General features: G+C 37.2%; 1 protein-coding gene and 2 pseudogenes across 1 annotated transcript; 2 read left to right on the plus strand and 1 right to left on the minus strand.

Annotated features, from left to right (window-relative positions):
• Positions 1-312: 312 nt before the first annotated feature.
• LOC149235107 (cation/H(+) antiporter 19 pseudogene) lies at positions 313-5,170 on the minus strand (annotated as a pseudogene).
• Positions 5,171-6,533: 1,363 nt separating this feature from the next.
• LOC149235108 (uncharacterized) lies at positions 6,534-9,609 on the plus strand. Its single transcript, XM_089368461.1, has 3 exons — positions 6,534-6,675; positions 7,238-8,220; positions 8,812-9,609. Exons 1-3 carry the CDS (start codon positions 6,534-6,536, stop codon positions 9,607-9,609), a joined length of 1,923 nt encoding a protein of 640 aa, XP_089224587.1.
• Positions 9,610-11,122: 1,513 nt separating this feature from the next.
• LOC149235109 (kinesin-like protein KIN-7A) lies at positions 11,123-26,890 on the plus strand (annotated as a pseudogene).
• Positions 26,891-27,919: the final 1,029 nt, after the last annotated feature.

A 27,919-nucleotide genomic window follows, 5' to 3' on the forward strand; every position in this document is an offset into this window, starting at 1 on the left:
AGTTATTAGTCAGTTGTTAGCAGAACGATTGGTTACTTCATGGATCTGCTTGAAAATGTCTTTTATAGTTCGTGTTTAATTATGTTAGAGTGATAGGTTCATTGGGTTAGAGAGGAAGTACGTGAAACTTTTAAGACGCTATCTTAGAGGTGGATCCACCGAGATATTGTAAAAGACCAATTGAAAATAATAAAGTCAAGAGTATTTTTCGAGACATTGTTATCTGTATGGAAATAGTCAGGAACATAAACAAAAGTGAAAGTTATCAAGCCTGAGGGATCATACCTTGTCATGTGAGGAGACTCGGGCAGATTAAATGCTGACAGCGCTTGTCGAGTCAACGTTTTCTGAGAAGGGCGCTTCATCAGTATGAATATTATCATGTTGCTGAATCACTAATATTGATGCACTGATTGGAACAGTTGGTGAGGCCAGCAAATCCCTAATTGGACCTAGTTCTAGACAGTCCGCAGTTTGATCCGCCAAGTCTGCCACTAGCGGGGATGGAAAATGCCCCATTCCCACCAAAAATAGGTCGTACTTGTTGTTCTTTGAAATTGCCAGAACTGAATGCACCGTGTTGCTAATCACCTGCTCTTCATACACAATGGGTTTCCCCGCATCACTACCATAAGATGAGCAGGTTTTCTTCGTGATAGGGACTAAGGCATCTTCATCTAGAATACTCTCATGCTCTCTGTTCATTTCTACAGTGGAAAATTTGTACTGTTGTTGTGTCTCACGCTCATGGGCGGGCAGAGGAGTAAGGTTGACGAGAGTGTGGTTGAATTATGTTCCAGGCAGGAACCTTGTGACTGTGAGCACAATGCCTAGATGCTCTGCCATTCTTCTTCCAAACACCAGAGCCTCAGGATCATCTGGACCTCTGAAGAAGAGAACCGCAATGTTATGGTCTACATTAGAAGGCACCAACTAGGACTTACCCCCGAGGCCCCTATCCACCAAGATGCCGACTGAGCAGGGTGAGTTCTTCAATATCTTCTCGTTCACCGTCCTGAATGCTAGGTTCACAAACTCCACGACACCATCAACGCGCTGGTATTTGTGGAAAGGGAGGACGATCATGGCAGCCTGTTTCTGGTCCGCAATTTTGCAGATATCCTCATGCATGTTATGAAATTGAGAGATTGCTATCATGGGTCTGATCGCCACTTTTCCAAGCTGTCCCTACGCCTCGAATGCAACCACAATCTGGTCTTCTTCTAATCGGTTGTGGTTCCAAAACGGGAGACCATTTTTCCTTGCCTTGTGAACCATCATGATGGCAGAAGACCTTTCGAACAACTCCACTAGGTGCATAATGTAGAGGTGCAGGGCATATTTTCCAACCCCTTTGGAGGCCTCTATTAGGTTTATCATGGCTGGGATGTTCCTCGAACCATGTACATAGGCTACAATTCTCAACTCATTTGGTTTATCTCTTTGTATCTTTCTGTGCTTGTATGGGACTTGTTTCCATGCTGGTTTGTATATGGCCATTACTATTGGCATCGTGATGAATGTCGTGACTAGAGCCATCAATACAAGGATTGCAAATGTTTCTTCATTCAACACCTGTTAAAATAAAACAAACAAGGAAATGATACTCTTGTCCAGAAGATATGGAAATCACGGATCAAATATATTGCTCTATTAAAGAAATACATGATAGGCAACTAATACATAATTCCTTCATCGCAGAATCTAAAAGTAAAATAAGCTCCAAAAGATAACCTCAGGGATCATGCTGGGAAAAGATGGTGCTCTGTATGTCTATGCCCATAATACTGGAAAAACTAGTAATAATTTAACAGAAATAAGAGGCCCTACAATATGGGAGGATGCTGAAAATTTCTTGTGTCGCTCATTCAACTATTCCTCGGGCGCTCTGCCTCCGAAAAAACCCAGTGAGGGTTTCACGAAACCTTCTTACTGCTCAGGTTTATGGTGGTCTTTCCTCTTTCTTCAAACCAAGAAATCCAAAAACCATGTAACATGCATGATGAAACTAAAACGGTATTGAAACTGAAACTGAAACTGAAACGGTATTGAAACTGTTAAAACTGTATTAAAACTATACCATGAAACTATATTAAAACTATATTAATCTGACAACACATTATTCTTAAATCGTCTAAAATTTGATCGGATGGTGCAGACTTGTGCCAAGTGGCAATTTGGGGTGTTCATTTCAGAGGGAAACGCCTTACGGCGTAATTATTTTTATTTATATATTTATTGAAGTTATTCCTATAAAGATATTTATTAGTTAATAACTATCACGTAAAAATGTTATTGCTAATATTAATTTTTTATACATCGTAAGTTATTTTATTTTACATTTTAGACCACATGAATTAAAGTGTGGTTTTCCTATTGATTTTTTGGAAGAATAATTAATATTATTTAATACTCATTGTCCATAAGGCTTATTGTTTGTCATGATCTTTGGGCAAGTTTGTTTTTTACAAAATTGTTTTGTGAAGTCATTCTCTACCTTAAGAGACATCATATAGGAATGTTTATGATGATTTGCGCGTTTCACATGGAATTATCATAATTGACGACAAAAACCCACGATCTATGGAGTTCAATTAATGTCTTAAAGTGTAAGCAGATGGAGAATCTACTTTTGATTTCTGCAATAATTTCTTGAACCTATTTGTGTGTTCCACATCGCATTATCATAACTGAAGACAAAAGGCTACTCTCTATGTAGTTCAAGGAATGTATTGAAGTTTCAGCAAATGAAGAATTTGCTTTTGATTTTTGCAATGATTGCTTGAACTTTTTGGTGGAATATGCCGAGATGTAATTATTAAGGAATTTCAGTAAGATGGCAAAGCATGAACCCACAATAAATTTCACCACGCAATAAAAATCCTATTTTTTAAATAATATTTATTTTAATAATAAAAATGATTATTATATCTCAATTACAAATCTTATTAAATATCATTTTTTATTAATTTAATAAAAACTTTATTTAATCTAAGAAAAACTTGGATTAATTCCATTTTTAAATCATGATGGATTTTTTATATTTATATTTATTTATTTATTATTATTAATAATTTAATCCAATATACGATATTTATGTAAATAAATCTTTTTAATATTATTATTTAATTATATATAATATCATATTTTCTATTCTAATGCACTTGCATAAATCTTCAATACCAACATCTAATATGATGAAAGTAATGTACTTGTACTGTCTAAGAATTTGTATATTTGGTCAAAAGAATATTAACTATGAAACAACGAACTAACTCAAATCTTACATAAAATTTATAACTAAGGCTTGTACATTGTCTATTATTATGATTACATCTCTCAATCACTTCCAATGAATGTTTTTCTTTTGACCCAAATTTAACTATATTTAAACTAAGCTAAAATATCTACAATATAACCCTTATTCAAATGTGGTAGTTAATTCATATTTTTAAAATTCAATAATTAAACTAAACAACAAAAATATCACAAAACAACTTTATTTATACTTTAACATAGTAAATAGAAAACCCGCCATTCTTAGCTAATAAAACATTAAGTGAAACGCATTTACATCACTCACATACCTCCTTATTCATAACCTTTGACATTTAGAGCTCCATATCATTCGCTACCACATTATCGTGATGTTACACCGACGTACAAGACTTCTAACAATGAAACAAAAATATCCCATTCCTCCTCGTGTTAGAAACGATTAAGCCTTCTTCAAAGGGAATCTTTAATTTATATGTTTTTATATTTATATATATTAAAAAATCACTATTTTTATTATAATTAATGGATCATTCTATTCTATTTTATTAAATTAATTTTGATTAATTCAAAAGTAATATCGAGTGAAATTCAAATTCCTTATAAAATATTTATTATAATAAAATTAAAAATAATATTTTTTAAATATATATTAAAAAAATTTATCATAATTAAATTGTCAAGGGGACAATTATCATTGCTTGCTATCCGTGAATGCAAGTTGATTTATTATTATTATTCAAGGAAAATCATGCCACGTGGAATTATTCATTGGTAGTCCATAAGACAACAGAGTTTCTCTCATGCCATATTTCTCTTAGTCTTAGGTAATTAGCTTATTTCCTTATGTCCAAGAAATATGAGCTCTCCGCCCAAACAAAAATAGTTTTAAGACATACTCGAGGACAAACACTTCATTAAACAAAAATAAAATGATATTTTATGTTAATTGCATATAACTTAAAATAATATATTATTACCTTTTAGCAATCTCTATAATAACATTTATTTACAAATATTGGGGTAGAAGGTGCATGGGTGAGTTTATATAGGGAAGAAAAATGTAGTATTTTTCCTTTAGCTACTAACAATCAAACAAAAGAATCCTGGTATGTTACAAGGAACAAACAAACCAATTATTCCAAATTCCCATAAATTATTCTTTATTGGTGACTCACAGAAGGCAATCCATCATTTCCTCCCCTGTAGTTTCCATGTTAAGTTATATCTTTAGGATAGGTCACTCAAGGTTTAACTCTGTCTTGGTGAACTTTTTTTCAAGTGTCTCCATGCATCAACACTACTACTGATCGATTAACTGACCTAGTAGTCAAAGTGAATGAAGGGAACATTCAGATTAATTCATGAATCTATTTCCAACCCATCCTATGATGAAGCCAACATCAGTAAACATTATTGAATTTAGGCTTTTGTGATCCATATCAATTTTTGAGAAGATTCTTTGGCAAAAATCACATAGAGATACTTTTGTCGACGCGTTTTGAACCAACAAGTGTGCTTCATCGTCAAGACAAGTTGAGTGAGAAGATCTCACATTGCACATTAAATAGATAGGGCAGAATATCCAATGACCCAATTTTCTAGACAGGTAATGGATCATTTTAATATATTAAGTAAATTATAAAATAGATTAATTCGAAATTGTTATTATAAATATTAAAACTATTTAATTAAATTCTAATTAAAATAAATTAATTTAAAATTGTTAGAATAAATTAGTTTAAATTTTTTAGATATTATTTAGTTATAAAAGTTAAAATTAGAGTAGAGGGTAAGCGGACAGGGCAGCAATCCAGAGCTGCAGGCGGAAATCGTGGGGTAGAAGTCGAAGAGCGGCACGGCAGGCGGATTGAGCAAGGTAATCTTGGACCATAAACGAATTAAGTGATAAGTATTCAGCAGAGGAATGAGGATAAACATTAAAAGTATTAGAGCTGAGGAGGAAATGGAAAATCGGCAGGGGAGGGGAGAGATCCCCTCCTATAAAAATGTTGTAGCAGGTGAAACCAGTGCAAGAGGAACGCAGCGTAATATGAAGGAGAATAACGCACCAGTGATGGGTAACCTATGGCAAAAGAGGATGGGTGGGAAATGTCTTCCAAGGGCACAAAAACAACCTAGATATGTCATACCCAGCAACAAACTTGAGGAATATAACTGCTACATGAAGGACCATGCACTGATATGCAAGTTTGTAGGGTATTGGCCAACTGAGAAAGAACTGTACAGGTGGATTTATCAAAGGTGGAGACCAAAAGGACATATAGATCTGAAACTGGGAGCAAAAGAGTTTTTTACAGCCATCTTCGCGAATCTGGAGGACAAAGAAAGGGTTTTTGAGGAAGGACCGTATTTTATGAATAATGCGGGTCTGTTTATGAAATACTGGGAAGAAAGATATAACCTTGAAAAAGAAAGAATGTTGGCTGCCCCAATCTGGGTTAGATTGTTTGGTTTACCAGTGGAATTTTGGGATCCTGAAATACTAAAGGGGATTGGGAAAACAATCGGGGGCTTTGTTAAAATAGCAGAGGCAACAAAGCGAGGCAAATATACATCATATGCAAGGCTCTGTGTATATATGAATATAGCAGAGCCCCTTCCAGAATATATTGAGCTAGAATATCATGATGAAATCTGGCAACAGCCAATAGACTATGAACATATTCCATTCAGGTGCCAAAAGTGCCATGAATACGGCCATCTATATAGACAATGTTCGCTGAATAAGGAGGAAAGGTTTGATAGAAATCAAGAAGAACAACAAAGAGAACCAGAAAAAACGGAGGAGGCAGATAGGGATTTTCAACAGGTTATAAGAAGGAAGAAACAAGGCAAAGATGGCTCCAAAACTCAGACACAAGAAAAGCCCTTTAATACAGCGAGTCAAAACAAGTTTCAAATCCTCCAAGAAGAAAACGAGGATTATGAAGTGAACCTGGAGGAAGAAGAAGATCTTGGAAATACGCCAATGGAAATAGTTAAAGAAATAAAAGGAAAAAAAAACAGATACGGGGAAAGTAGCTGAAGAAGGGGCTGTGGGAAAGTTAGAAGCAATAACAAACCAAACCCAGATGGAAGTGGAAAGCCAGAAGGAAAATGAGGTGGAGGAGGAAAAAATCATGAAACAATTAATTCAGGAATGGAAAAACCTGGATAACAGATTCATACCAGAAAGACAGAAACAACTGTATAAAGAAGCATTTCAAAAGTACAAGGAAAGAAAAGGGGAGAACATGGATAAACAGATAACCATAGCAAGTGAACAGGAGAATAGTCAGATGGGAATGGACGGCTCTGGCAAAAACAACAGGAAAAGAGGACGGAAAACGTTGAGTAAAGCCATTCAGACTGTTGGAGAAACGCTAATAAATTCAGGTAAAGTGATACCTCTGTCAGAGGTATTCTTCCCCCCTTCTCAAAAGTTTTAAATGATTATCATCAGCTGGAATATTAGGGGTCTGAATAGTAAAGGAAAATAGAGGTACATGAAAGAGAAATTGAAAAAGGATAAACCGAGTATTATGATTCTTCAGGAAACGAAAAATTACAGTGCAGCAGTTGGTAGAAATAATCAACAAAAATAAGCTTCAATACGAAGTTATGGGGCAAGATGCTATTGGATCTGTGGGAGGAATTGCAATTTTGTGGAACCCAAACGACATAATCCTAGAAGGCTGGACCAGTATGACCAGAATCCTTACAGGCATTGGTAGAATAGTAGGAACGAAAGAAAAGGTAGTTATTTCAGGGGTTTACAGCCCACATACCCCAGGAGAAAAATAAAGCTTTATAAAAAACATGAAAGTAATTCGTAGAATTTATCCAGAGTCTACATGGATTATAGGAGGTGATTTTAACTTAATCCGATCCCTAGAGGAGAAAAAGGGAGGGATAAGAAAATCAGATCAATACATGGAAATGTTCAATGATATGATAGATGATTTAAGACTTGTAGACATTCAAACTATCAATGGAATCTGCACCTGGAACAATAGGAGGGGGGGAAAGAATCATATAGCATCGAGACTTGATCGCTTCCTAGTATCAGAAACTATTATGAACAAGGACGTTTTCGTTGAAGCTAAGATCATGCCATCTCTTGGATCTGACTATTGGCCTATCAGACTGGAAGTGGATATTAAAAGGAATCTTGGAAGGAGACCCTTCAGATTTGAAACCTTTTGGTTAAGGGACCCGGGATTCATAAAGGAAATGGAAGAATGGTGGACGCAAAGTACAGTTCAGGGTAAAGGAAAGATGCATACATTCCAACTGAAACTTAAAGAGTTGAAAGGGAGAATCAAGAAATGGAATAAGGAGGAGTTTGGTAACATTATGGAGGACAAACAAAAACTTGAGGGAGAAATGGAATCACTGCAACAAAAGATAATAACAGAAGGCAGGACAGAGGAGAGCATTAGAGAAGAAGGGATAATTCTTGGAAAACTAGAGGAAAGGCGAAAGCAAGAAGAAATTCTATGGAGGCAGAAGTCAAGAATAAAATGGTTAAGGGAAGGGGAAAGGAACACAAAATTCTTCCATCAGGCAATGATTCAACACAGACAAAGAAACAGGATATTATCCATCAAAGACCAGAATGGCGAAAGAGTAGTTGAGCAAGAAGGAATCGAGCAAGTGCTGGTGGAACATCATAAAGATATCCTAGCTGAGCCTTTAGTGGACAGATCAGAAGCAATAAAGGAAATATGCTCGGCCATTCCACGATTAGTTACAAAAGACCAAAATAACGCTCTGATGAGAGCTGCCAACTTAGAGGAGATAGAAGAAGTAGCAAAATCCATGAAAAAAGGTACAGCTCCAGGTCCAGATGGTTTCACGATCGAATTCTACCAAGTGGGATGGCATTTTCTGGGAAGAGAAATCCTAGAATTGATAGAAGAATCTCGGATGAACCAGAAGGTATGGCCTGCCATTAAATCTACCTTCTATGCTTTGATTCCTAAGAATGATAATTTAGAAGATGCCAAGGGTTTTAGACCCATAGCATTGTGTAATGTTATTTACAAGATAATAACAACCTTGATCACCAAAAGATTGAAACCCCTGTTGGACAAGTTAATATCTACTGAACAAACGGGTTTCGTAGAAGGTAGACAAATCCTAGATGGTCTAGTAGTAACCCAAGAGGTTATCCACTCATTAAAAATGAAAAAACAAAAGGGCATGATGATTAAATTAGATCTGTCGAAAGCATATGATAGACTGAATTAGAAATACTTGGAAGAAGTCCTGGAAAGTTTTGGCTTCAGTAAGAGATGGGTAAAATGGATTCATAGTCTAATTACAACTCCGAACTTCTCCATACTTGTTAATGGAACCCCCTCAAAAACTTTTAATGCGTATAGAGGAATTAGACAGGGAGACCCATTATCTCCATTTCTTTTCATATTGGCAGCAGAGGGCCTTGGTAGATATATTAAAAAAGAACGAGCAGCGAACAAAATCAAGGGCTTGAAGCTATGGGGTAATGATCTGCCCTTAACCCATCAGCAATTCGTTGATGATATTATGTTATTTGGGGAACCAACTGTAAAAGAAGTGAGACAGCTGAAGAGGATTTTGGACTTATTCGTTGAAGCCTCCGGACTGGAAATTAATAGAGACAAATCCTGTGTATTTATATTTAACACTATGGAACAGATTAAAACTCATCTTACAAGACTGATGGGCTTTAAACGAGGAGAGCTGCCTACGAAATACCTGGGGAATTTACTGGACTTCACATCCAAAAAATTGAAAAATTGGCAAGGAGTTTTGGACAAATTGAGAAACAGAGTAGCGAACTGGGCTTTTAGAACTTTAAACATGGCAGGAAGGGTAGTGCTGGCGAAATCAGTCCTCCAAGCTATTCCCATATATCCTCTGTCGATAATGGCGGCTCCTTTAGGAGTCTGTTCAAAGATTAGAGAGATCATGAGAAAATTTATCTGGGGAGGGGCGAATCAACAGAAAAAATGGGCCCTAGTTTCTTGGAAACACCTAACAGAGAGGAAGGAAAAAGGAGGATTGGGTTTACGCGACCCGGAAAAACTCAACAAAGTGTTAGGAGCGAAGCTCTGGTGGCGATGGTTAAGAGAGGGTAATGACCTGTGGAAAGCCATTTGGAGACTCAAATACAATATGCCAGACACAACAGTGGACATTTTGAGACAGAGAGAAACCCCCAAGGGTTCAACAATCTGGGATCTAGCTCGACAGAACAGAGATATAGTAGAAAACCATACTTTCTGGGAAATTCAAGGAGGTGAGGAAGCCAACTTCTGGGATGAAAAATGGAAGCAGAAGTAAAAAATGAACAGAATTCAGACGGTCCAACAGCTACAGGAAAGAATAGGGGGAAATCGAAAATGTGTCAAAGACTATTGGAAAGATAATGAATTGGATGGAATCTGGAGAAAATGGATAGAACCAATTGAATGGGACTGCGAGCTAAATCAAGAGCAACAAGAAGCTTATATGAAAGAGGTGGATTCCAGGAAAATTAGAGCTCGAACAGGAAGGGACATTCTTAGATGGGGAAACTCCATGAAAGGATCTTTCACCGTTAAAGAGCCATACTACTTAGCGGACACACAGGCTATAAATGAGGAGAATCTCAAATGGAAAATTATTTGGGGAAGCAACTGGTGGCCGAAAGTTTCCCTATTCATATGGCTTGCAGCTAAGAACAAGATCCTAACTTGGGACAGAATTCAAAAAAAAGGCTTCAGTGGACCCTCAAGATGTTGTCTCTGTAAAAATGAAGAGGAGACCTGAAATCACCTCCTAATTAATTGTGCGTTCACTAAGAAATTATGGATGGATACAAGAAAGATATTCGGCAAATCTGAGATAGTTCCCAGAGACATTAATGCAATAATTTTCCAATGGAACAAGGAGAAATTCCAATGTAAAGTTGTTAGCAGAGCTTGGGATCTTATTGCAGGCTTCGTGCTATGGATGATATGGAAAGAAAGGAACCTTCGGATATTCCAGGAAAAAATAAAATATTCGGAAACTATATGGAGACGAGCGGTTAGTCTAATGAGGGAAACAATCTTGGTGGAGAAATGGGACGTGGAGGACTGGAAGGCTAATCAAACAGAGGAGATGATCCTGAACAGTTTAAACTTAAAGTATGAGATGGTGTATCATAAGCAGGACATCAGCCACAGCGCGCGAGCCCAAAATTCAGATAAATTTATCTACCCCGGAGATAACTTCATCAAATTAAACTTTGATGGTGCATCGAAAGGGAATCCTAGCAATGTTGGTTTCAGAGGCATATTTCGCGATAGTCAGAAGAAGGTAAGGTGGATTTATGCTGAATGGGGCGGGGAAATGACGAATAATGAGGTTGAACTTTGGGAGATCCACCAGGGGCTGAGAATCGCAATCAGAAATGGTTATACAAACTTGGAAATAGTTGGTGACTCTTAGATCGCGATTGAAATATTGAAGAAACTTAGCAATGGAAAAGATTGGGAACGAATTACCAGCAGTTGGAGAACTGCCGGAATTGTCCAAGAGATAGCGGGTCTACTAAAAAGGATAGAATACAAATTATTTAACCATGTAAGGCGGAATGGGAACCGCGCGGCCGACTTCCTGGTGAATTGGGGTTGTAAAGGACGAGGCAGCATTGTAGACAGCCAATGGACAGCGGTGCGAGCCAGCAGAGATTGGGTAGACTTGGCAACGATTATTAATGAGGATCATGATCAGGCAACGAGCGAGAACGCCAGGACTAATGAGTTGGATAGGTGAGTGGGACTGGAGATCTCGGCTAATTAATGCAGGTCAGTATGGACAGAGGGATGATATGATGAAAACGCACAGTGCAGTACACCGGCGGCGTGTGTGGAAGGCATCACAGGATCACTCCCACCGCGAAATAATTAATGCAAGCGATCGGAGAGGATGGTGGAGCGGCATGTCAGAACTTCAAACGGTAAATGATAAACAAGGAATGATGGCCAGGAGAGGCAACATCCCGGATAATAAATGGCGGCAATGCATCACCGATATAGTGGCATACATTGATGGCAGAAAGGTAATAAGTACCCAGACTGGTAAGGGAAGGCAGCAGGTTAGTTTCTTTTCAATACAGCGTGCAGAGGTTAGGACAGTAGCGAGACAGCGAGACAGGAAAACTTTCATCCTGCACCAGAACATACCCCGTGACATAATTGGAGATAGCATGGAAACCAGGATGAGGTCAAGGGTGGCGGAGGAGCTGACTATTGCAGCTGACAAGAACAGGGACAGGAAAGGCAAGGCTGCTGCGAAAGAGGAGCTCCCGGCAGAAATTTTTGAGATTGAGGACGATTCTGAGGATGAAGAACCCCGTCGCGAAGCTAACAGGAAGTATAAAGCACAGGGCAAAGCAACAGGCGGTTGGGTCAACCCGCAGTCGAAAGAGGATCAGCCAGCACCGCAGGTGGAACGCGTAAGAAGATACGGCAGGAGAAGAAGTGGTAGGGGAGCGGGAAGCAGGACGGATACGGGTGGCAAGAGAGGTCGGGGGCAGAGCAGGAATGAAGGTGACAAAGGCGAGAATCTGAAGCAGGAAGCGGGACCAGCCAAAAAAACAAGGAGATCGATGGAGCAGAGAATTCACCAGGCTGAGAGGGCCTATCAGCAGAATACAAATCCAGAGGTCAGAAGAATTATGCAGCATTTGGAGGAGGAGTCTTTATAAGGCCAATCTGACGCAGAAATGGAGGATTGGGAATTCTTACTGCATGACCCAGGCAACACCAGAGGCAGAATGTCTCTGTTCAAGCAATCTCTCCACATTTACTGGGTAATGAAAAGGTTATTGGCAAAAGCATTAGAGCAAGTTGCTGCTGAGATGGTGGAAATAGCGCAGGGAGGCCCTGAATTGAGCAGGGAACTGAGGTTCATCCACATTGCTTTAGAGAGGCAAGAGAAGAAACTGGATGAATTACAGCAGCTATTGAAGGGAGAACATCAGGGAGCAGACGGAGGAGCAAACCAGCAACCTGCAACGGAAGATGTCTGAGAAAAGATATGTATATGAAAGTACATAGTCTAGATAAATATAGTTTTTTGCATGTTCTAGATAAGGAAAAATACTTTATGCAGACGAGTAGGATTAGGAATTCTCAGGACTGTTTAGTTCATCTTGCAAGGATAATCAGACTTTGGGCTTTCTATTTTTGGTCGGCCATTAAAAACTTTAGATGACTAAAATACTCGGTTTCCCCATGAGGGCGAGTTAAAATGTTTTGATACTATGTACTGTTTTATTTTCTATATAGTAATAGAAAGAGTCCCATCTCAGCTTACAAAAAAAAAAAAGTTAAAATTAGAGTAAGCTATATAAATAGTTAATTATATTCTAATTAAAATATACGTTAAATATATATTAAAATACAATTAATTACATATTCTTAGTGAAAGAGTTTTTAGAAATATGAGTGTTAGAAACATATTACAATAATTAATTAATAGTCCATTTATGGGTGAAAAATAATATATTAATTTTAAATTAATTAATTATAAAATAGATTAATTTTAAATTAAATTTATAAATTAATAATTGAAACTTAATTTAATTTTATTATTAATTTATAAATTTAATTTAAAAATAATCTATTTTATAATTAATTAATTTAAAATTAATATATTATTTTTCACCCATAAATGGACTATTAATTAATTATTGTAATATGTTTCTAACACTCATATTTCTAAAAACTCTTTGACTAAGAATATGGAATTAATTTTATTTTAATTAATATTTAATGTATAATTTAATTAGAATATAATTAACTATCTATATAGCTTACTCTAATTTTAACTTTTATAACTAAATAATATCTAACAATTTTAAATTAATTTATTCTAACAATTTTAAATTAATTTATTTTAATTAGAATTTAATTAAATAGTTTTAATATTTATAATAAAAATTTCAAATTAATCTATTTTATAATTTACTTAATATATTAAAATGATCCATTTACGTTAACAAGAATATTAAATCAACTTATTTAAATAAATAAAGTTTATACCCCTTATCAAAGTCAAACTAGCCGTTTCCCGGTTCAATCTAGCTGTTGTCATTCTAGCCGTTACCTGTCTAGAAAGTTGGGTGATTGGATATTCTGCCCTATCTATTTAATGTGCAATGCGAGATCTGCTCACTCAACTTGTCCTGAGGATGCACCACACTGGTTGGTTCGAAACACGTCGACAAAAGTATCTCTATGTGATTTTTGCCAAAGAATCTTGTCAAAAATCAATAAACATCACAAGGATGTTGGCATATTTGCACATTCAAGGCATATTTAGCTTGTCATGATTACTAGAAGTCGACATATCAAGTATAGTATTTACAATTATAATCAGGGCAGGTCGGAGGATCATCCTTGCTACCAAGTTTTGGACACTATCGGTGTGAATTTATGCAAAGTTAGTGGGAAAAGGCAGTGTGTTCATCACACCGATGGAACGTTTGTGGCAACACAACCTTATGGAATTTAGGGGAGGATGATGTTTCTCTTTGTTGCTTTGTTTGGCCATCAATTATTTCCTTAAATTTGCGACTTAATTGCCCTAATCCTATTTCCCATAGCTATAGGGTCTTGTGCTCTAGTGGAACTGTGAAAGCCATTCGCTTAGCTCTAAACTAAAATGGATGATCTTTAGGATTCCTTCAAGCACTTGCAACTGTAATTTGAATAGTTGGTGGCCCAACTTGTGCTAAGCATGGACATTTTGATTCAACATCAACAACAATTTCAACCTATCAAGGACAAATTAATTTGGTTATGGACCCAAATATAAAAGGTAAAGATGAGGGGTTGTCCAATTACTCATCGTTTATCTTCCATTATTCAATTCGGTTACTCAACCAACACTTCATGCAGACTCAACTCTCTCATACTTAAACATTATAAGAGTTGTGGTTAAATAAGAGGAAACGATATGGGTTAGTGATGTTCATACTCCATTATATAACTTGAATGTATTACAAATTTCAACAAATTTTGGAGGCCCTTTATAGCATTTTCGCAATTAGTATCTTTAGATATTAAGCCCTAGTTTGGTGTACAACTTGGTGAATTTTATAGCCTTACAAAATGACCTATCTTCAGTAGGTACCTTGATTAATAAATTTATGATTAATAGATTTCCTCATTTATAATGTGTATGTGGGCATGTTAATTGAGATTATCTCAAGTGGTTGGGTGAAACTATTATTATCTTCCTCACTTAAGTTCAAATATACTAGTGACATCATGAGCTTTGATACCTTCATGATTATTGTTATAATAGGTTCGAGCGTTAGAAAACCACTCTTAAGTGAGTATAAGTGTGGGCTGAGACAAACACTCTTAAGTGAGTGTAACTCTGAAAGAATTGCAAAATCTCTCTTAAGTGAGTATAATTGTGAGAAAAGCACTATTAACTCAGTGTGATGATGAGAAAAGCACTCTTAAGTGAGTATAAGTATGGATGTGGGTTGGCCTACAGTCTTAAGTGAGGATAATTGTGTTGTAGTCTAACTAATGAGAAAATAGGTTTTTGGACGGAATTTAGCAATACAATTTCTAGTGAGATTGTGATTTCCTATTATTTAAAAGACACTTTTGAATGCATAAATAGATTGAGCACTGTGAAAAACCCTTGAGGCACTAGATCTTTACATATTAAACAACTTAAAGTTATATTTTTTTTAAATGTACCAAAATTTGGAAAAAGTTAAATAGGAAAAATGGCTAGATTAAGACCATTTCATCTATTTCTTAGAATATAGGGTATAACTATGAGATGGTACTAACAATCTCACTCTTACTTTCTAGCTAAAAAAACTGATTTTTGTTTTTATAAAGAAAAGGAAAAATATATTAAATGCAAGTGTATTAATTATTGGAAATCCTCTTTCCTTAGAAAAAAATGGAATAAATAATGCCAATGCATCTGTATTAATAATTAATAAATCATTTCCTTGGAAAAGATTAAAACATATATGCCAATGCATGTGTCTTAATTATTAGTCCCTGCCGTCTCGACATGGACTATAGTAATCGGAAACGAAGAATCTAGTATTATTTGAGTTGTTTTTAGTTCTAGATCATTAGCTATAAACAAAGTTTTTAGAGAAATATTAATTTATCATGTTATTTGGCCTCTTCCCGAGGACCGAAGCTAAAACAATAGGTTATATTTTTGTTTGTTTGATATTTTCAAACATGTAAATACTACAACCTAAACTAATGTTAGCATTATTATAGGACATTAAATGTTAGCTCAGCTCTCAGGAACATGCTAGTATATACCAAAATATAAGCATATAAGCATCCGCAAGTTCCTGGATACACCACATGGCGATTTCACCGCATATCTATATTGCATGTGAGTGCATGTTTGTGTTGTGGCCCAGGCAGGTTACCATGCGACGGTGGGCTGCACATGCTTCCATTACTACATTACTGTGGCAGGTTCACATGATCTGCGTTTCAAAAAACCTCTACCTTTGGACAACTATTTTTGTAAAACCCACGGTGTACTTCGGCTTCTACCACCTTCAAATCTAGATATGACGGCCTCAAGAATACAAACATCACATGCAGTGACAACAATAGTTTGATCATTTTGCTTTCAAATACAACCATTATTTTAACACCAACAGCAAGCACCACCAGCACAAGTAGTAGAGAAGCACCACCAACACAAGCATATGTGGTAGGTTGATATGTATGTGGTAGGGTGAGACAAACAACTGAACCCATTATGAAAAACCATTTTCAAACGAGCGAGGATGCTACCTTGGATGCGTGGGGAAGGAACATTTTTGCTTGCCTGTAGAATACACGAACGCGCCCATGCTGGTTCGTTGTGTTTAAAAAAACATCTGCCTCTGGACAACTATTTCTGTAAAACCCACAATGTAGTTTGGCTTATGCTGCCTTCAAATCTAGATACGAGGGCCTCAAGAATACAAACAACGTAGGCAACAACAATAGTTTGATCATTTGGCTTGTAAATATAGCCATGATTTTAACAGCAACAGTAAGCACCACCAGCGCAAGTAGCAGAGGAAGCACCACAACCTGAGTAAGCACCACCAGCACAAGCGTATGTGGTAGGGTGATATATATGTGGTAGGGTGAGACAAACAGTTGAACCCATTATGAAAATGCCATTTTCAAACAGGTGAGGATGCTACCTTGGATGCGTGGGGAAGGAACGTTTTTGCCTCCTTGTAGAATACACGAAGGCGCCCATGCTGGTTTGAACAAACACCTTAATGCAGGGCTACTGTAACATCACACCCAACTTGCCTCTCAGAGGAACAATCACCGCCTCAGGGGATCTGGTTCCCCTCTCCTACATTGCCGGATTGGTCATTGTTCGCCCCAACTCAAAAGCCCTCTCACCTGACTACGACGTTGGATGCCATGGAAGCTCTCCGAAAAGGTGGCTTCAGAAACTGGCTAGGATCGCTCGAATAAACCCCAGCTAGGAGATCAAATGAAACGGACCTAGACCTGCTTATTGCTTCGACATTGCGACCTGAAGAGAGGTAGAGCCACAAAAATATTTGGCTATGGCATGAATAATAGGAAAGAAAACGTGTAACCTTACTCAATGAAATTTGTCAAAAATGCATGCAGAAATATTGCCCTAGATTGAATTCACTTTATTTAGTACTTGTCTTCTTTTATAAAACTATAGGTTATCAATAGATTATAGATATAAATATATATTATTAATTCGATTAGATATCCATGATGCAACCACGGGATTACTACCTCCTGTATGTGATGTGAACTTCATATTTAGCATTTTTATCTTTTCAAATACATGCTCTACATGCTCTCAATAGGATTCAGGGGAAATCATCGATGTGAATATTTCTAGATCGTGCAATCACTTAACTGCAAGTCTAGAAGATCCTGGCTGTTGAATTCAGTTCTGAGCAGCCCAACAAGAACTAAGGGCCCTTAGTTTGGTAAAGTAATCCCTCATAGCAAGGAGGCCTTGAGCAGCTTGACCAGTTGTAAGGATACCTTGCATCTACTGCAGAGCTTGTTAATGGAGATTGTCTGACTCATATGGAAAGGTCTCAAGGATCCCAAGCTTTCTAATTGCCATTTCTTCACATTTACTGCCAACATACACTGAATATTGTGGCACTGTGCCCGTGCTCGTTTTCTTCTATTGCATTGTCCATGTTTCTTTTGTGATGCATGCGAGCTAGCAGGCGATTTTTAATGAATGCATATGGGATGTGGTATCGAATTTCTCATATTGGTAGTACAAGTAGTGAGTCTGTGAAATATATGTGTATATAAATCAGTGGAGGGGGAGGTGGAGCAGGAGCAGGCGCAAAATGTAGATGAAATGAGAATAAGTGGAGCAGGTGAGGTGGGAGACAATGGAAGGGGAGGAGGGGTCGTGGGAGAAATGGGTGGGTGAGGAAGAGGAGAAGATATTTGTGAGTATTCGAGTGAGACCATTGAGTGAGAAGGAGATCGCCAGAAGGGATGTTTTAGACTGGGAATGCATTAATGATAAAACACTGGTCTATAAATACACCATTCCAGAACGATCTTTGTTTCCAACTGCATATTCATTTGGTAAAATTTATTTTCTTATTCTGTTTCTGTTTCTGATTCTGGTTCATTTTTGTAATTGACAAGAATAAGATTGTATGTATAAATGAAATTGCTGGGAATGCACATTGCAGATAGAGTATTTGGGAGTGAAGCCTCAACAGATGAGGTGTATGAGGATGGGACAAAGGAGGTGGCTCTTTCCACTCTCAATGGTCTCAATGGTGAGTTAATCTAAACTCTCACTTCTTAGCTCATTCTCCCTATCTAAACCCAAATCCCAAAATCTGGCAATGGTGGCATTGATACATGTGGTTGTTGCAGCAACAATATTTTCATATGGGCAGACCAGCAGTGGAAAGACGTATACAATGAGGGGCATCACAGATCATGTCGTGATGGATATTTACAAGTATATTGACAAGGTATTGGGGCTATATTTATTTTTGTTTTTGCTTCCTCACTGTGTTTTATTCTCCACATTGTAATGGCAAGGACAATTGATGTGATGTTGTAGCACACGAAATGGGTATTTGTCTTGAAGTTTTCTACAATGGAAATTTATAACGAAGTGGTGAATGATCACCTCGCTTCTTCTGAGAACAATGGCCCTGAGATTCTGGACGATCCGGAGGTGGGCATTTGGTAGTTTCCTCATATTTTTGGTTTCTTTCTCAACATTGCAATTTTCTTTGCCTCTGCCTCATGTTTATTGTATTATTAACAGAGGGTGACAGTTGTGGAGAAATTGGTTGAAGAAAGGGTGCAAGAAAAAGATCATCTGCAAAAGCTTTTGAGTATATGTGAAGGTAGATCCTTCTCTTTGCTTCCCTAGATTTTTAAGGCTTATTATTATAATCATTGTTTATTCAATCAATTGGCTTAGTTTTTCTGCAGCTCAAAGACAGGTCGAGGAGACTTTGCTGAACGAAGCAAGTTCTAGATCTCATCAAATTATTAAACTAGTCTGTATTCTCTTTTTCTCACATTAAATGTTAAATTACTTTCTACAGATATGTGTTGATTGTTGGATTGTCTTCTCTTCTATCAACAATTGAAAGCTCTGTTCGAGAAACACTACCAGAAGACAACACGTCGAGCTCTTTAGTCGTGAGTTTGGTATGATTACTATTCCTCTATTCGTATGAATCTTCATGTATGTCATAGTTTAGTAAATGAATGTTATGAAACCAACTCAAGAAAAGATAGATCAACGCCTTAGAATTTAGCCTCTTCGAGGGGGAAACCTCCTTTACATTACATAAATGAACAATTCTTGGATGATTCAAATGACAAAACCTCCTTTCTATATATAGGAGTCTAAGGAGTCACAAGATAATCCACCCGACCTAACAATAATAATATAAAGCCACAAAAATAAGAATAGAGGGATTCTATGGGGCATAGTAATAACAATATGGGGGCAATAGGGGCACAACAATATTAAGAAGGGGTATAACTACAATAGTAATGGGGTAATCACTAGTATTATAGGGACCCAACATGCCCCTCTCCTTCAAAAAAGTGTTTTCCTCAATGCTTGAGTAGTTCTGGATACTTCTACATAAAATTTTCATCCTCCCATGTGGAATCTTCAGCAGATAAGTTCTTCCACTTGATAAGATACTCTGAAATTGATCGATTTCGTAGCTATCGAGTTCTTGTTTCTGTGACTACTTCCGGTTCCAATATAATTTTTCCTTCCTCGTCAAGTTTTGGCAATATTGTTTGAATTGGGAGCTTGTCGCCTATAACCTTCTTTAAACATGAAACATGGAAAATTGGGTGCAATCGAGAAGCTGCAGGAAGCTCCAATTTGTATGCCATAGTACCAATCTTTTGCAACACCTTGTACGGACCATAATACTTTGGTGATAATTTATTATCCTTCTTAGCTTGCTTGAGGGACATTTTCTTATATGGTTGTAGCCATAGGAATACCCAATCACCTACATCAAAACTTTTTTCACTGCGATGTTGATCTGCATGTTGTTTCATTCTATTCTGTGCCAACATGAGGTTATCCTTTAAGAGTTGGAGGACTTGTTGTTGATGTTCAATGTGATGTTCCACTTCCTGAACCTTCGAATTTTCTCTTAAATATGATGTGATGGATGGTGGTTGATACCCATAAAGTGCCATAAATGGGGCCATTTTTGTTGCTGTGTGGAAGGAAGTGTTATACCACCATTCAGCCAGAGGCAACCATTTGACCCATTATGTCTATTTATTCGATACAAAGCAACGAAGATATCCTTCCAAAAATTTGTTTACTATCTCAGTTTTCCCATCAGATTGAGGATGATAAGATGAGCTATGAGCTAACTGAGTACCAAGACAAGAAAATAATTCCATCCAAAAATTTCCAGTGAAAATGGGATCTCTATCACTTACAATAATCTTTGGGTTTCCATGTAGCTTTTGAATTGTTTCCATAAATGTAGTAGAAACTGTACTGGCTTTAAATGGATGTGATAATGCCCAAAAGTGTGCATACTTGGTAAGTCTGTCAACTACCACCATGATGACACTCTTTCCCTCAGACTTGGGTAAACCTGTGATAAAATACATTGAAACCTCCTCCCAACGTTGGCTTGGAATGGATAAAGGTTGTAATAAACCAGGTGTCTTAATTGTTTCAACTTTATTTTGTTGGCAAACCAAACATTCCGCCACAAACTTTTGAATATATGATTTAAGGCCGTCCCAAAAAAAATCCTTCTTAACCCTGTGGTAAGTTTTTAGAAATCCTGAGTGCCCTCCTAAGGGAGAAGTGTGCAATTCCATAAGAATCTTTTGTTTTAGCTGGGAATTCTTACAGAGGTATAAGCGATCTTTGTACCATAACGAATCATTTTTCCAGCTAAATGTATCAGACGTACTGGAATATTGTTGTAACTTTCGAATAAGTGCCCACACTTCTTCGTAATTCTTCCATTCCTCCCTTGCTTCATTTATCCAATTTGGTTGGATAATAGAAATGGCGCACAACAATGCTTCCACATCCTCATCCTTTCTTAAGAGTGCATCTGCCACCACATTTTGCTTCCCTTTTTTGTAGATGATTTCAAAGTCATAACCCAACATCTTTGTGACCCACTTTTGTTGCTCTTCAGAGGATAATATTTGTTCTAAAATGTATTTAAGGCTATCATGATCCGTTTTTGCCTTGAAGTGTCTTCCCATTAGGTAGGGTCGCCATTTCTTAAGTGCATGGGGTATTGCCAACATTTCCTTCTCATAAATAGCTTTGCTTAAAAACTTTCCCTTGATTGGACGACTTTCAAAAGCAATGGGTCTTTCATCTTGCATTAGAACAGAACCAATTCCATTTCCTGAAGCATCACATTCCACAATAAAGGTTTTTGTGAAGTCCGGTGTAGCTAAGACCGATGCTTGGCACATTGCCTCTTTAAGATGTTCAAAGGCCTTTGTTGCTTCTGGAGTCCATGAAAATGCATCTTTCTTCAATAATGTTGTTAGAGGTGCTGCTATTCTCCCATAATTCTTAACAAACTTGTGATAATACCCTGTCAACCCGAGAAATCCTCGCAGATGCTTTATGGACGTGGGGATTTTCCATCCCTTAATGGCTTTAATTTTGCTAGGGTCTACCTTAACTCCTTCATGACATACAATATGAACCAGATATTCCACCTCCTAGATTCCAAAGAAACATTTGGATCTTTTCGCATATAATTGTTTCTCCTCCAATATTTGTAGCGCCCTCTCAACATGTTCAACATGATCCTTCCAAGACTTGCTGTAGATTAGTATATCATCAAAAAATACTAACACAAATTTTCTAAGGAATGGTTGAAAATTGAATTCATCAAACCTTGAAATGTTGAAGGTGCTTTGGTAAGGCCAAAAGGCATGACCAAAAATTCATAATGACCCTCATGAGTTCTAAATGTTGTTTTCAGAATGTCTTTAGTCTTCATTCTGATTTGATGATATCCTAATCGAAGATCCAACTTGGTGAAGTAAATTGATCCATGCAATTCATCCAGTAATTCATCAATGACAGGAATGGGGAACTTATCTTTAATAGTGAGCTTTTTGAGCTCCCTATAATCCGGACACATGCGCCATGATCCATCCTTCTTGTGCACCAATACTACTGGAGCAGAGAAAGAACTTTGACTGGGTTGAATTATACCAGCCTCTAGCATTTCTGCAACCATACGTTCAATTTCACTCTTTTGGACATAAGGATATCTGTACGGCCTGATGTTTGGAGGAACACTTCCTGGAATCAGATGAATAGCATGATCATGATCACGCATAGGTGGGAGACCATTGGGAGTCTCAAATACCTTGGAATGATTGTCCAGGACTTTTTGGAGATCTGGAGAAATAGATGATTCCGATGTGGAAACATCTAACGAACATAATTGTGCAATTACACCTCTTTGCTCTTTTTTTAGAAGCTTTGTCATACCATTAGAGCTGATTATCTTTCCTGGTTTCCCTACAATACCCCTTAATTCAACCTCCTTTCCTTCCGTAGAAAATTTGATGAAAAGTTCTTGAAAATTAAAAGCTATTGTACCCAAGGATTGTAGCCATTGGACTCCTAGTACAACATCAGCACCTGCCATTGGAATGGAAAGCATTGGGCTAGTCAATACATATTCTCCCATGGATAGCTTGATATTATGGCACTTTCCAGAGCAATTTATTGTTCCTCCATTTGCAATCATCACTTAACACTCTAGTGCTGGATATAGGAAGCAATTCAATTCTTTTGCTACCTTACAATGAATAAAATTGTGGGTGCTTCCTGAATCAGTCAACACTATTACCTTTTTCTTCTTGATTTGTCCTTCTATCTTGATGGTTTCAGGAGTGGTAATTCCCACCAATGCATTACATGATATGGTCGGATTTATTTGTTCTTCATCTAGGCTTTGTTCCTGAAGTATATCCTCTTCTTTTGACCTTTCTTGCTCCTTTTCTTCTTCCTCTTCACAATCTATGTAGAATAATTTCTTCTCAGCACACTTATGACCTTTAGTGCATTTGCTATCACAACTGTAACAAAGCCCTTTTGCTATTTTTTCTTCCAATTGTTGTGGTGTCAACCTTATAGGTTGTGGAAGACTAGGGGCAACAACACTTCCGTCTTTATAGTTGTGAGTGGTATGCTTCCTGGTTGCCATAATTTTGCTTTCCATTTTTCTTGCTAACCTGAATGCCTTCTCTAATGAATCAGGTTCCCAAAGGCAAACATCATGTTGGATATTATCCTATAAAGACCCTATGAACACATCAATCCTATGCTCCTCTAGAATATCTTTTACCCTTATGTTCAATTTTTGGAACTCCTCAATGTGCTCCATTATTGAACCCTTTTGTTTGAGACTTATCAATTGGCTAAAAAAAGTGTTGCTTTTTGTATCCTCATAATGTGCTATCAATTCTTCCGTAAAAATTTCCCAAGTGATAAATTGTTTACGAGAGCAAAGCCATTGATACCATACAAACTGATTTGGTTCCAAATATAAAGTTGCCATAAGTACCTTTTGTGTGTTTTGCACATTATTGAGATCGAAGAATTGCTCCAACTGTAATATCCATGTTGCGGGATCCTTGCCATCAAACTTCCTCATATCGATTTTTGGAATATGGTGGGTCTTCGATCCAACATTAGAGTCTATGGAATCATGATTAACATTTCTTTTGTTCTCATCATGAGTTTCCTTTACTACCCTTTCACCATTAGTGACCCTTTCTTGTAGCAACTTCTTCAATTCTTCCATGTCTGTCTTCAAATCTATCTTCAAATCATCCATCTTAGCTTCTACACCTTTCTTTAAACCATCCATCTTAGCTTCTACATCTTTCTTTAAAGCATCCATCTTAGATTCTGTTCTTTTTTGTGCAAGTGACACTTGTTGCACTTGGTCTCGTAATTTTGCTATATCATGTTGCATTTCTTCCTCTTCTTCATAAGTCATGCTAGAGCTTTAAGGTTGCTTACTAGGTGTTTACATTTTCTTTCCTCGGGACATCAATTACTGATAATAATGCTTTACTATGCCCTTTGAATTCCTTCAAACCAAGCTTACACAAAAATTAAAAAAAAAACTACACACCTTTTTTCACTTTGTAGAAGCCTAATATTGAATCTGATGTATCTTTGTAATTTCAAATCATCCAGTTCTGAAATTGTGAAATGTAGTAGCCTTCTATGTCCTCTTTCCAATGCCACTAGTCTAATGCAAATTGGATTCTCCAAGAAAGAGTTATGCAGAATCTCCCGCAGTGACCTGATTATAGACTAGTTCAGTAGAGCGAATTTGTATGAAGTGCCACGTGTCACTGTTTCGACCTTTGACTCTAAAAATATATATAAAAGAAAACTACAGTCCGTCCTATTTCTATAACTTCTTATGAAATTTCAATCCGATGCTCAGAAAGAAAGTTATGAGGATTTTCCCCAGGTCACCTGTTTGGAATGTAATTCAGGAGTCTGCAAAAAGACCAACTTCCTCAGATCATATTTCCACAAATATAGCGCGAAAAACTCCGAAATTCAGACCCGAGGTTCAGTATGACTTCTTCTCAAATGGATTTTTCTTAAAACTTCTGAAATGTCGCACAAAAAAGGTTATAGCGAAAATGCCACGATGACCTGTTTGGAGCAGCGAAACACTAGAATCCAAAGCTTTGATACCAAATGTTATGAAACCAGCTCAAGAAAAGATACAAAAGATAGATCAACGCCTTAGAATTCATCCTCTTCGAGGGGGAAACCTCCTTTAATTTACATAAATGAAAAATTCTTTGATGATTCAAATGACAAAACCTCTTTTCTATATGTAGGAGTGTGAGTCACAATATAATCCAGCCGACCTAACAATAATAATATAAAGCCACAAAAATAACAATAGAGGGATTCTATGGGGCATAGTAATAACAATATGGGGGCAACAGGGGCACAGCAATATTAATAAGGGGTATAAATACAATAGTAATGGGGTAATCACTAGTATTATAGGGACCCAACAATGAAGTTGACAATTTTGTACAGAACCTTGTTGATCTTGCAGGGAGTGAGCGCGCATCTCAATCTCTTTCAGTAGGAGTTAGATTGAAGGAAGGTTGCCATATTAATCACAACTTGCTTACCCTGGGCACTGTGATCAGGAAGCTCAGGTCTGTTTCTACCCTTTCCTCTTCTGTTTTCAGTGTTGACGTTCGACATCATTCTGTATAATATTAGGTTCCAATTTCCGTAAAAAAAATAAAATATTTCAGACATCAAGGATGAAGAACACTGGCATTATCTATGTTTCTAAAATATTATGAATTGTTGACACTATTTATGGCTTCAAACTCAGACGTTCTTCTGGTTTGTATTGATCAAATTTGTCAACTACTTTTGTTACAGTGGAAACAATAAAACTAGGAATGGTCACATTCCATACCGAGATTCTAAACTCACCCGAATTCTTCAACATGCATTGGGAGGCAATGCAAGGACAACAATGATATGTACATTGAGTCCTGCACGGAGCCATGTTGAACAGTCACGAAATACTCTCTTCTTTGCTAGTTGTGCAAAGGAAGTTGCGATTAGTGCACATGTCAATATAGTTATGTTAGACAAGGCATTATTGAAGCACTTGCAAAAGGAAGTGGCCAGGGTTGAAAATGAATTACGAGCCCCTGGGAACTCCACTCCTGGGAACTCCACTCCCTCTCAGTATGCTGAGGCTTTGTTGAAAGAGAAATATCTCCAGATTCAGAAGGTCTTCGTACATTGTTCATTAATTATTCTATGATGTTCACCATGTTTACTGTAAACCTAGCTAATCTACACTCTTTATTTGAACTAGTCAACTCCATATCTGTGTGGATAAAATTCAGTGATTCTTGCTTTGATGAGGGGTTTCATGTCGCCTAATATTCTAGATGGCCCAAGAGATCAAGAAGCTAATCAGCAAAGAGATACTACACAAAGCCAGTTTGAGGACCTGCTTCCTAGCATTGCTAGCAGTCAAGGGTCAAGAAGATGGGTAACTATTTTTTTTCATCTCTTGAGCTAGATGTAAGCTGTTCTCAGCCATTTTCAGGGATGCAAAACTTATTTCTATTTATCTTTTTTGCAGTACTTAATTAATCCCAGTCACACTCTTGCTCGGAAAATAAACTCTTATGAAGATGAATGTGCAGTGTTAGATGTATCCAGCACACGACATGATATGGGTTCAGATGACTTGCAATTTCCTAAATTGCATAACTCTGACAATGGAACATTGAGTTAGATAAGAAGTGGAATTTTTTATCAGCAAAGCAATCAAAAACATCAAGAAAAAGCTCCTTTACAGTCAAAAGAATTTCAACAATCCTCAACCTCCACACCCAAGAAGCATCCTGTTAGGGAGTCCACCCAAAATCCCCTACAATTGGCTCAAGAAATTAGAAAGTTGGAGTATATGTAGGAGGATCTTGGTAAGGATGCTAGTATAGCTTTGGCATCCCTTCATAAAGAAGTCCAGTGCCTTGATATCGCTCAATCAAGTAAACCCAAGAATGATACAACATCGTCTGTGACAGAGTTTAGAGGAGAAATTTGAGTGTTGTGTTCAAAGGAAGAAAATTCAAGCCCGGAAGAAACTACTTCGAGAAACCTAGTATATACAATGCTCAAGGAAGAGATTTCAAGATTGAATGGCTCAGTGGATCTCCACAAATTAACTAATACTAATGCAGCAATTGCCTCATTGGAATTGCAACGTCGGAATGTGAAACAATGCATTGAAAATATTGTACTTCCTCTTCCCAATGAGGTTAGATTATTGGATTTCAGTAGAGCTCCACAACTAACAAGGTGTAGAAGTTGTATAGATGAAATAATCACTAGCCCTCCATCCTCTCCCTCTTCTTGGGTGACAGATAGTTTCGGGCATACCGAAAACACTCCACTAGAAGCAGCTAGTTGGAAGAGACCGGGGAGCTTGAGGAAGAATCTTTTTCATAAAAATTAGGGTAAAGAAGGTAATGTGTTATCCACAGACAACACTGAAATGCTTGAACGAAGTGCTTCTTTTTGAAATAAAAAATGTTAATAATATCTTCAAAGTTGTTTTCCTTAACCAAGCTCCTTCAGATTATCCCAAACAAGATGTATTGTAAGTAAGAAAGTAGGAGCTATACGGTTGAAAGATCGAGGCCTGGCCCCTCCCCCATTAAGCTTTAGAGGTACCACTCCCTAGAAGCAGCACCAAATTAGGCAATGGTGTCTCTAGAAGCCAGGAATACGACAGTTGTTGGAAGGTATAGCCTCTATTAATTACTACCTTTGTTTAGTCTTTCACCTTACAGAAATAGAGTCTATGTTGTTGTCCTAGAACATGAGGTCTTTAAGTTACCTGTTACCTTTTAGAGCCACTCCTACAAAGACCGAAAAAGCAGACAGATTAGGGGATGCGTTGGGATAGACTATAAACCCAGTTTTCTAGGTAAGACTCCAAATTGTTTGCTCTTTAGTACTTTCGAAAAATAAATCTTTGTTTGATTGCTTAAAACTTAAAAGGCTTTTTTATATCTTTTTCTATTCTTAATTTCAGCACAACATTCTTTTGAAGTACAATCCTATTATATATAGTTTCAGGTCATAGGTCTTTTTGCATATTGATTGATGTGCATTGTACTGGCTAGGGGATTTCATAAGTTATATCATATTCTCTTAGTCTCTTTGAAAGCTTTAGGATGTGTTCACATTGAATGCTCACATGAAATTTACCACAACCATCCTTTGCTAGAGTATTGTGTTTCATTTGCGGCGTTGTGAGACAACTTTGGAAGAGATCTCACATATATCTAATTTACTTAACATGTAAACGTTCTATGTTTGGCTTGTTTTTTTTCCAAGAAATGGAGTGGAAAGATTACAGAAGTTTGTTTTTGATTTTTTCGTTTGTTCCAGAGTCCTTTTTAATCTGTTTGAAAGGAGGGGCCATGACAACATAATCTATATTTATGCAGGTGATGGAACTGGAGACAAATTGAAATGT

The sequence above is a fragment of the Pinus tabuliformis genome, chromosome 8 (assembly GCF_031772625.1).
Source record: "Pinus tabuliformis cultivar Carrire ecotype Pingquan chromosome 8, CPIR1, whole genome shotgun sequence".
Lineage (NCBI taxonomy): Eukaryota > Viridiplantae > Streptophyta > Pinopsida > Pinales > Pinaceae > Pinus > Pinus tabuliformis.

Coding starts and splice junctions, on each gene's coding strand:
- LOC149235108 (XM_089368461.1), top strand. CDS start 6,534: ATGGATAAACAGATAACCATAGCAAGTGAACAGGAGAATAGTCAGATG. Junction 6,676..7,237: donor AGAAACGCTAATAAATTCAG/GTAAAGTGATAC, acceptor ATGATATGATAG/ATGATTTAAGACTTGTAGAC. Junction 8,221..8,811: donor AATCTCGGATGAACCAGAAG/GTATGGCCTGCC, acceptor TTAACCCATCAG/CAATTCGTTGATGATATTAT.